This window comes from Daphnia carinata, chromosome 8 (genome assembly GCF_022539665.2).
Source record: "Daphnia carinata strain CSIRO-1 chromosome 8, CSIRO_AGI_Dcar_HiC_V3, whole genome shotgun sequence".
In the NCBI taxonomy this organism is placed as follows: Eukaryota; Metazoa; Arthropoda; class Branchiopoda; order Diplostraca; family Daphniidae; genus Daphnia; species Daphnia carinata.
Genome location: NC_081338.1, coordinates 5,979,480 through 5,990,374, shown reverse-complemented (window position 1 = coordinate 5,990,374; position 10,895 = coordinate 5,979,480). Strand labels below are relative to the sequence as shown.

The following is a 10,895-nucleotide window of genomic DNA, read 5'->3' as shown; positions in this document are numbered from 1 at the left end:
TGGTCGGACATTTCATCCAGACGGTCAACTCGTTTGAGCCAGACTGCAAGAACAGTGTCCGTGAAAAAAAAAAAAATAAAATAAATAAGAGTCAGTGCAATGCATTCACGATGAACAACAATAGCAGCACAACCAACCCGGGCCATGTTGTTGCCGATCCGGACGATTCCGGCAGTTCGTCCTCTTCGTCGCCGTTGAGACACTTCCGACTCAATTGCCTACCGCCATCTTGTTACTCCATTCACGATATCTTGCACTACAATCCGGCCAGTCCCGATGATCCTTCAGTCTCCATCCAATCGCAATTCGATTCGCTCGAATGTCCTCCGTCGAGCCAACCACCTCCGCCACCTTACAACAACAACAACAACAATGGATTACTTCTAATGGATCATCATGCCGCTTCATCATCCACTCACTTAGGTAATTCCAGTCATTAAAATAAAATATGTATAAAAGATGAGGCAAGCAAAATGCTGATTAGAATAAGTCATTCCAAACTAGCCCTACACAAAGACCAAGGTAAAAAAAAAAAAAAAAAAAAAAAAAAAAAAAATCGTGAAGGTAATTACTTCAAAGTCGTGACAATTTCCACGACAAAGTTTTGATAAGTCATCGTGTCAACGTGATTCGGTTATTTAGTTCCCTTTTTCTTTCCCCCTTCTACGCCGTAAAAACTAAAAAAAAAAAAAAACACAAGGAAGAAAATGTTGAAAGTATAAAATAATTTTAAAAAAATTAATAAATTAATATCAAGTCACTTACTAAAGTTGGACGTCGGGAGTAAAGAGAAAAAAAAAAAAAAAAAAAAGACGAATTCCGTTCGGGAGCATCGGGATGATGAGGTGAGAAGGAGATCTCGTCGAACTGCAAAGCGACAGGTTTCACGCAGTCGAACTTATATGTAGAAATCGTAGCTAGCAAGAGAGAGCGTATAGAAGAGCTGTTATAACCTTGTTAGAGCATAGTTGATTCAATTATAGAGAGAGAGAGAGAGAGCACAGCAACACTAGGCGACTGTACGGAGCAGGTAAGGTTCAGGTCTTCAGCACAGCTAAAGGCATTTCTAACTAAATTAAGCTAAGCTAATTATAATAAGTTTTTTTTGTTTTGTTTTTCGTGTAACCTTAAAGTCCACATCAATCTGTGTGCTACATCTTGTTTAAAGCTAATTCCTTACCAGCCGATGGGGCTAATGGTGCGGACGAAGAAGCTCTCCGCTCGCCGGAAACTCAACATCACGACAGTGGCGACGACGATTCACCTTCGACCTCGTCGACGACCCGATCTCAGCAGGGACACTTGGCCGTGGGGCAACACCAGCAGCAAACATCCGGCGGTCACGGGCCGATGAAACGAAAACAAAGAAGATATCGGTACAGTTAACATCTGACAAATGCACAATCATCGTTTGAGAAAGACATTACATAAGAAAAAAAAAACAATTTCCATCTGTGCAGGACGACTTTCACCAATTTCCAGCTGGAGGAGCTGGAACACGCCTTCCACAAAACCCACTACCCCGACGTCTTTTTCCGCGAAGAATTGGCCGTCAAAATCGATCTCACAGAAGCACGCGTTCAGGTTTCACTTTCCTTTCTTTTTTTTTTTTTTTACTATCTTTTGCGTTTTCGAAACTCCTTCCGCCTTTCTAGTCGTTGATCAGCTTTTCAAAGCTTAAGCCGCTTCTTTTCTGCTCGCCAATGCATTGCGGAACAAAAGAAAAAAAAAAAAAAAAAAAAGCAGAGCAAACGCCATCTAGCAGTCAAATGAATAACTACGTACCATTGACAGGTTTGGTTTCAAAACCGTCGCGCCAAATTCCGCAAGCACGAGCGCATCACGCATCACCAACACCATCAACACCACCCACAACAGCAGCAACACCTCGGACAACAGGCTCAGCAACAGTCACACCAAGGTCACGAGAATCCGTTCGAACGTGACGCTGCCAGCGTCACGTCCATGACGGCCGACGTTGGTGGCTTATTGATGCAACAGCAGCCGGAGGCTTCGTCGTCATCGTGTCCGATGATCAGCAAAGATTGCGATCAGCAACAGCAGCTCTTCAGTCAATACCTGCAGCATCATCATCATCATCATCATCATCATCTGCACCATCATCAACAAAACATAGTCAGTCACGAATCGTCTTACATTTATCACCCGGAACCCCTTCTACCCACATCGACCAACGGTGAGCCTTTTCATTCAAACGTCACACATTTCACGTTTAAATAATATTTAAAAAAAAATTCAAACACAAAAATTCCAACAGAGGCAAGTGGGGAACCTGTCCAACAACAGATTTACGGTGAGATTTCTTCCTTTAACAAAACGTAGATTTTTTTTTTTTAGCACGAAGTTAGTGAACCGGAATATTTTTTTTTTTTTTTGTTCGGATTGGTAACACCCGCAGTGAACACGAGCGGGAGCGTGACACCTTCCCCGTTTCTGGCCCACTTGTCGGCGTCTCCATCGCCCGACTGGCCTCATTACGTCACTACGACTGCAACGACAACCACGTCGACGGCCTCATCGCCCGTCTACCATCACCCGGCGCCGCCCACTCAGCATCCAACGTACCGCGAAGATCACGAGAATCAAGAAGAAGACGGAAGCGTCACCATCGGTGCGAGCGCCGACGATTACCATTTCTTCGTGAGTCACGGCGCCTTGGATTTGGCCTCGTCTTTCATGAACCCAACGGGCAACAATGCAAACAGCGACAAAGAATCGGATCCGTCGCTGGCGTCTCAATTGCGACGCCTGGACGCGTCGCAATCGGAAGCGGCGGCCGACGACGACGGCGACATCGGCGATGAAATTCATTTAGCCAACATGGCGTTCATGAACGCCTCGTCGAAAACGGGACTGCACCACCTACACCATCAGGTGCACGAGCCGAAGAGCAGCAAAACCGCAAACGATTTCGCGCCGCATTCGGGCGCCTACGCAACTGCGGACGGCGGCGGCGACGACGACGACGTTGTTTTAAGTTTAAACGACGCTTGAAAAATAACATATTTCGTTTTTCGACAACACGAAGTTTGTGGTTGTGTGTGTTGTTTTGTTTGTTTTGTTTGTTTTTTTTTTCAATCATTTTTGGCTGTAGGCCTCTTCTTTTCCCACCGACACCCGACGTTTCGTTTTCAGTCCAAGTTTCTTTCTCGTTTGGACGTTGTTCATGTTGTCGTTTTTGAATACATATTCTTTTCCTCCCCTCCCCCCTCGTCCCGCTCTATACTTGTAAACATGGCGGCGTGCGTGTCTTGGCCGGCTGCTGAAACAAGACGAAAAATAATCCCGTTATTTACCTACTACTACTACTACTACGAATGCTACTGGTCTTTACCATGAGTTTCTCTCAGACTCGTGGGTGGTACTCGCTACCCCGCTAATTAGACTGGCGTAGTCTAACAACACGTGTGAAATGAAAATATCAGGAAAGAAAGAAAGAAACAAAAAAAAAGCACGGATTTCCCATTTGACTCTGACGGGGCTTTGCTAGTTGGAGCGTGGGACGCGTAACCCAATCAACTGGTCTGCCTTTTAAAACAATATCCAGGTGAACGGGGTCGGTACAAAGCAAAAACAAAACAAAACAAAAGTATTTTGGTTTGGCTTGTTAGTTGTACAAAAGAGAAAAAACAAAAAAAAAACGTCTCCTGACCGTTAGGAGAAATAGAAACCTGCTGCGCATGCGAGTGTTGCCAGTGACAATAAACACGTAGCAACAAAAAAAAAACTCGAGAAATATAAATTGTGTTAGTAGATGCATTTGCTATTTTGACAAGTGAAGAGGATGCAACCGTAAAAGGAACAGGATCTATGACCCCATCGCAAGACAGGTTGGAATCCTTCATTCGTCTGCTTGAGACGATCTCTTGAAATTAAACGTGAAACAAAAACTGGTTTTAATAACCGAAATTCGACGCATTCCAATTTTGTTCCACTTTTCTTTTAAGGGTTTTTATTCTTTGGGGGGGGGGGGGGGGAAACAAAAACTAAAATGGCAACAATCGTCGGCCAAAGTCACGAAAATTGTGCAGCAAAATGTTTTTTGCGTGCAACCTTTCGGCGAATAGGAGAAAGAAAAATGAAGCGTCGCACGCTTCGTGAATCAAGTCGGTCGTTCCCTCTCCCTCCACCCCAATATAGGCCAAGATGAATTTTGGTGTAGGGCGACCTCGAAAAAAAAAAAAAGTATTGGATAATAAAATGATAAATCATTCGATAACACGCTTCAAGGAGGGCTAACCGAACAACGAATTCCACAGGGTTGGAAAGAGGGAGAACGTTCATGCGGTGACCCACACATGAATAATTCAAATTTCAAACAATTTGAACTGTTCACCCCTTCCGGTTATTGGCCTGGCATTGAACGAACGAGCGAACGAAAAAAACAATAAAACGTTTCCTCGAATTAAAAATCTGATCACGTAAAGCCAAAATTTTTTTTTTTTTAAATCCACAGGGTGCATCGTTCAATTGGAGCCATCGTCCGCATGTGAGCGTGATGACGTCCACCAAAAAATAAGTAAACGTGTGTGTGCGTGATGCACCCGCAAAAAAAAAAAAAAAAGGCACGTTCAAGTGTAGCAATCGAAATCGTTTGGCCACGCCTCACCGCAGACGGTTCGTTCGTTCGTTCACGGCTCATCCGCTCGCTGTTTCTCGCCCGCCATATGCTGTCGTCGTCGGTCAGTCGGTTACCAGTGTCGCAACCGAGTGGTCGACTTCAAATCTTTTTCTTGTTTTCATTTAATTTACATTTTGGTTTAATTGAAAAACAAAACCCGTTACGGTTGAATTTATCAGTGGCTTTTCTCAAGTTCCCCAAATCCTCTAATCATGGCTTTCAAGTAAGTAAAACATTTGATTCCCATTTTAACAACGACGACAGCCAAAAAAAAAAACCTTTGATCACATTGAAATAAAGAAAATGTTTCAAATGTCAGACGTCCGAAACATTTTTTTTTTTTTTTTTTTTTTGCAACGTCGTTACATGTAGAATTTAAAAAGAAAAATCCAAACTGGATTGGACAGGGCGGCGCTCATTGGAGCAAAGGTTTAGAAAGGCCGGTCTAGACAGGAAATGGCGATCATCTTCAAGGAAGTTACAACTAGTTACTTTTTGTCCTACTCGTCCTCCTTCATTAATTGAATAATTCCGGTTTGAGCCACTAGGGCAGATAGAAAATTGGTTCCAATGACGATTCGAGTACTATACAAACGCACTTATCTTGTCCTGTCTTTCTTTCGTTTTCTTGTGTGTGTGTGTGTGGCACGAAACGAGAGAAAGCCCGGCAAATTACAAGCTTGTGTTTTTTCCTCCTGCAATTTCGATGTCACGTCCAATTCGCTAATGACAACACCCGCCCAACCCTGTTAAACGCTTGATAACAATCGTCTCGATAATTGGAGTCAGCCGTATCAACTTTCACATGGATTCAAAAACAAAATTGATGAAAGGCTCGATACAACCCCCCCCCCCCCCCCCCCGTGAAAGTGGGTTATTCGAAAACTAATAGATGATACAGCAACAATACGTCTTTCACTTCCCCATTTAAAAAGGACGCAATTTTCCTAAATGACATCTTTTAAAGACGTTTAACTGTTTGCGTTCAACCGGGGAAAAGTATGAAAAGTACACAATGTAAGCCTTTGCTCGACATGGATGGAATTTGAAACACACAAGGGCTCTCCTCATCGTCGAATGAGAAAGCAAAAGTTGCTGGCGGGGTCAATCTGAGAGCCAAGAAAAATAAAAACCGACAAGAAAGAGTGGGCCTCTTAGCAAGAGAGCTCTCTATAACAAGTACGAGTCAACAAACTCTTTTGTATAGAAGCCTCCCAGAGGCGAAGTGTTTGAAGGGCTAAAGGCCAGCAAAGAAAGAAAAGGGCGTTGTCCTTTTTATGAAAGCAACTACAGTTTACTACGGTTACTACGTCAACCGCTTTTCGTTAGGCCGAGTATAACTCGCGTTCGTTCCTCACTATCCAGCAATGTAAAAATGCAATCATCGCCACTACGAGAGCGGGGAAGGGGAGAAAGAACGCTCCAGGCTTATTTCCATTACGTCTGTCTGTGTGTGTGTGTGTTGGTGGCAACACACGCTCAAGGCTGAGTTTTGTGGGACTGCGTTCTCAACCACGTTCGTGTAGAGTGAGGGGGGCTACTTCACGACGACGCATCGGTCTTACTAGATTCTAGAGTTTCGTTTGACTCGGACAGGTGTTTGTGAGTGTCTAGTTCAGTGATTTTTACCACGCGTCTCTCCCTCTTAGTTTTGAATTAACTGCTCACTTGGAATTTTGTGCTTCTCTACGATGGCCAGGTGAGATACTTTGCTTTGAAACGTCAAGTTTTTTTTCTTTCACGGTACCGATGAAAAAATTTGCGCAGTTTACGGTTTAACGCGAAACCTTGGAAGACGAACACGGGTTTTCCTGGCGTCATGGCGATTCGAACAACGTCAAATAATATCAACAATTGCAAGTGACAATTCCAACAGGAAGTGGGTCATCAAAATGCCTAATGTCCTGCCTTTGCGCTCTTTTGTTTCTTCCATTTCCTTTGCGACGACGTCAAAGTGTTTTTGTTTTAATCAAATTTCCTGAGCTTACATAAATAACCTTGCTAGTTATTCGTGGGGGGAGTTGATCGGCTCTTTCTCTTCGTAGAGAATAGCACAACAAACACAATAGAAAAAGAGAGAGAGTAGTAGCGGTACGCCATCGTTAACGGCCTCCATTATATACAAAGATTTCAAGTGGGGGAGAATTAAAAAAAAGGGGGCCATGGTAACCAACACTTACTTGTTTTTCTCATTCCATCCGTTTATCCAGATCTGGTAAGGTAGAGACGGTGAGCATCTCGGACGCAGGATCGTCAAGTCCACCTAATTGGTGCTTTTTCGGATGGCTTCTGGGTTTGACTCAACTCTTGTTGCATGGCGCCCTCGGCCTCGTCCTTTTCTGGGTCTTCCAATATCTTGGAGGAGTCGGATGGCGCGATCAACCCAAACTGCTGTTCAACTATCATCCAGTGCTCATGGTCGGTGGATTCGTCTACCTGTCTGGAAATGGTAAATTATTGATACACATTCAAGAATTTAAATATACGCGTCGTTTCAAATGGGTGAAGGGTTCCAAGACCGGCACAACAACAATGGACCACCTTCTTGTTTTTAAATTAAAACTATAACATGACCTTTTGTTGCCCAGCATTCTGGACAACAAGGTTCATCTTAAAGTTTCAGATTAAAACTTTGATGTTATACTTTTTTTTTTTTTTTTCGCTTCTTAACAGCCTTTACATTGTACTACGTACTAAAAAAAAAAAAAACTTTTGTGCTTTCTTTTCTTTTTTTTTTTAATAAATAAAAATAGCCCTATTGTCGTACCGTTCGTTTGGTTGCTGTCGTCACATTTATAAGAAGCTCTTTCATACGGTAAGACCACACATCTTCTCCAATGGGAATGGCTCTTTATTCTTGTGTCCGTATTTTTCTCTCTCGTCCAGGTGTTCCACATTCTGGCAGTGCCGGCCATCGTCATGGGCTTCCTCACCGTGTGGGACTCGCGTAACCTGAGTGTTCCACCAATCGAAAACTTTTGGAGCCTGCACTCATGGATGGGTCTCACGACCATGGGATTATTCGCCATACAGGTAGCCAGGATGGTAATAGAGTTAGTATTACAATAAAAAAAACATCGTCACTGCGCTGACCACATCGCACATACGTCATCGTCAAACCGCCTTTTCCAGTCCAACCCTTTCAAAATTCACCACACACAACCAAAGGCGACTCGCTTCTTTGTATTGGCTAATTCTTTATTTTTTTTTTCTCTAACAAGCACGACTTTGCTGACGTCGTTCGTCACGAGATGCTTCTATTATTTTCTCACTAATTCAACGAAAAATGCTTATTAGACTATAAAAGACCGGCTTTACGCGAGCTAGTTATACGTGACAGCTTACATCAGCGTATGTGGCGCACAAATGCTAAGGACAAACAAGTGGTTTTATCAGACTAGATGAAAAATTGGCAAAAGAAAATGAGATAAAACAAAACTTGTTGACCTACCTAAATTGAAATGTGAAAATTTATCGTTTGACTAGTTGGTTGTTGGGTTCTTCAGTTTTCTGATCCTGCTGTGCTGCGAGGCGAGGACGGCTGCTCTGAGGGCCGCTTTGGTACCGGTGCACGCCACTTTTGGACTCGTCACTTTCCTGATGGCTATCGCCACTTCCCTGACTGGGATCACTGAAAAGGCCATCAATAGCCTGGGGTTAGTACACAATTTATCCACTTACTTTCTTAGAATATGGTTTTAGTCACAACAAGAGTTACCCATTTAGGGTCTTGTTACTAATCAAAGTAAAATTTCATAGCACTTGTTCGTCCACTAACCAGAAAAATGCAAGGTCATGATAGAATCACACTTGCTGTTTCGAACAGTGTGCCACAATATTTAAGAAATCTATATACTTATTCAATGTGTGCTGTAGGGCGAAATACAGGGATTTGGGTGATGAAGCCATCGTAGTTAATGTGCTCGCTGTCACCTTGCTGGCCCTGATGGTAGTGATGCCAGTGGTCCTGCTATCAGATAAATTCCGCTCTCGCAACGTCCAAGTGGTTGCAGTTCACGGCATCTAAATTACATTCAAAGAAACACGACATCATATATACCTCTCATTTTAACACGTGGACATTTTCTTTTTGCACTGTAAAACGGATTACAAATCAGGACACGAAAACCAATTTTGCTTTTCAAAAATGATTTCGATGGTAATTTGGCATGCATGAAGAGGGCTCTTAAACTCATTCTCATAAAATCTTTTCAAAAATGGGTGTACCTGGTTCTCCCTTTTTTCAACATTCATTGCTCGAACTTGAATTTGACTTCAGCTTTCCGCACACCATAATCTTTGTCTGCTACGGTATCCATAACAACGGTTTACTTGGCGCCTAATAGCTCAAAGCGCCAAAAGTACTCACGAATATCCCGTTGGATTAGCCTTTTCCATAATAATTATTGCGGTTGAGGATTTTATTCTCCATTCCATTGCCTTTTTTTTTACGATTTCCTTCCTCTTTTCTTTAACCAATTGGAAATAACCTGCTTTCAAAAAAATACAACAAAAAATACAAAAATGACAACCACTACAGAGACTGGTACACAGCATTCCCACCTGAAGGATTGGTTGTCAATGTCTTGGGAGCTACATTGATGGGACTTGCAATCCTAATGCCGGTGCTGATGCTTATCCGATGCCAACAACGAGGGCCCTCGTCCATCTCATCTCATTCTAGCGGCGATCAAGATGAAGAATCTGAGAGACTCTAATGTGGTCTGCCCAACCTCTCTCTTGTAAACACACACACAACTTTGCATGGCTTATTACTATTTTTCTCATTCAATTGCAGACTAGCGAATACTGCTACTGTTTTCTGTTTTCACAAAGGGACCGCCATTTTTCAGTAACAATTTACTTTCGCTCTGACAGTGTGTGTGGCTTGCATGTTTTGGGTGCAATAACCTTCATTAGATAACTTGAATTGTTAACAATTATCATACACACAAAGCAGCAACTTCTTCACAATGTACATATTGGTCTATCTATCAAATTTTTTTTTTTTTACCTGTTATTGTCATCCATTTTTACGATTTAGTTCCCGGTCATCCTGCCACCCACCTTTTCGTTTGTCTCCCTTTTTTGCAGTTGGAACGTTATTCTATCTATATTCTACTCGTGAGATGAGTCCTTGGAACAAAAATAAAATAAAAAATAAGTAAAATTTGGCTAACCTGTTGAGATTAAATATAAAAAAATGTCACATAACCAATAAAAAGCTTCCTTGTTTGCTTTTCAACGTCATACGAAACAAAAATGTTTAAAATATCATTATTTTTTGCCATCAATCCATTAGCAACTCGTCAAAGTTTGAAAAGAGTTCAGCCTATCCGTTCGTTCAGATGGCAAACGAACGGACGACGAACATCAGTAAAACATCAAAAAGGTAGAACCATTTGGTAAATGTAATTGATGTCTGATGATCAAAGTCCTTGAGATTATGAATGAAATCAAGAAAATTAAACTGATCTTTTACATACATTCAAAAATATTGAGCTTTACGAGTTAATTGTCAAAAATGCTGAAATTTTCCTCTACTTAGTACTTAAACAACTGGCAGGCTTTTTCTGAGAAGAAATTTGCTCTTTCTTCTTAATCACCATTAAGTTTTTGTTAAACTATGATGCAAAATCATGCCAACCTCTGCATTCAGTGTTATGCAGAGGTTGGCATTGAGCAGACATTACATGACATAATATAATAATTACGATAGCCTATATTTTACCTTATTCCTTGTTTTCTTTGTGACATTTAGATTGTTGGGTTATTCTTGCCAAACAATGATTGTTGATAATCATTATTTAGACAATTGGATGTCGAGTTAAATAAAACTACTTTAGAACCAATGTTTAAATGCTTTTCTGCTCAAACAACTACTACACATACCTATCATATTCTTTTTCAGAGTGTATCAGAAACTAGAATTTTAAGTGTGGCTAATTACAGGGCTGTAGTAGGCCAGTGTGAATAGCTATTCTAAATTAGCAAAAGAAAATTGCAAATTTGAACTATGGTTGCTAAGCCTGAAAATTACCAATATTATTAATATATTACCAAATTTACCAAAATCAGATTTCAACTGTAGCGCGGCTTACACAACGACATAGTGCAGATCTCGGTTTAATATTCTTGCCATTTACCATATTGGTAGTTCTACTTATCAACGTGAACTGACGATTTCTCTACAAAGGTACCATAATGAAATCTTCGCGGCTTCCAGCTGGACACCTAATACCACGTTGCCACG

The 10,895-nt window shown here is 41.7% G+C and overlaps 3 protein-coding genes across 8 annotated transcripts in view; all 3 read left to right on the top strand.

Annotated features, from left to right (window-relative positions):
- The window catches only part of LOC130700344 (ran-binding protein 10-like), a 34,525-nt gene that overhangs the window by 21,788 nt on the left and 1,842 nt on the right, over nucleotides 1-10,895 (top strand). The window lies entirely within an intron of this gene.
- LOC130700339 (retinal homeobox protein Rx-like) lies at nucleotides 20-3,226 on the top strand. Of its 2 annotated transcripts, none has more exons than XM_057522382.2 (6): nucleotides 20-423; nucleotides 1,184-1,376; nucleotides 1,461-1,584; nucleotides 1,795-2,197; nucleotides 2,279-2,314; nucleotides 2,420-3,226. In XM_057522382.2, exons 1-6 carry the CDS (start codon nucleotides 111-113, stop codon nucleotides 3,013-3,015), a joined length of 1,665 nt encoding a protein of 554 aa, XP_057378365.1. In that variant the 5' UTR covers nucleotides 20-110; the 3' UTR covers nucleotides 3,016-3,226. The 2 variants fall into 2 exon arrangements, with proteins under 2 accessions (XP_057378365.1, XP_057378364.1); XM_057522381.2 differs by having other exon boundaries at nucleotides 21-423; nucleotides 1,169-1,376.
- LOC130700345 (transmembrane ascorbate-dependent reductase CYB561-like) lies at nucleotides 4,710-9,816 on the top strand. 5 transcript variants are annotated; one of them, XM_057522389.2, is made up of 6 exons: nucleotides 4,710-4,865; nucleotides 6,853-7,091; nucleotides 7,396-7,457; nucleotides 7,529-7,687; nucleotides 8,129-8,298; nucleotides 9,183-9,816. In XM_057522389.2, the coding sequence occupies exons 1-6, from the start codon at nucleotides 4,855-4,857 to the stop codon at nucleotides 9,358-9,360; spliced, it is 819 nt and encodes a 272-aa protein (XP_057378372.1). In that variant the 5' UTR covers nucleotides 4,710-4,854; the 3' UTR covers nucleotides 9,361-9,816. The 5 variants fall into 5 exon arrangements, with proteins under 5 accessions (XP_057378372.1, XP_057378376.1, XP_057378375.1 ...); XM_057522393.2 differs by having other exon boundaries at nucleotides 7,529-7,675; nucleotides 8,519-9,326; XM_057522392.2 differs by having other exon boundaries at nucleotides 8,519-9,326.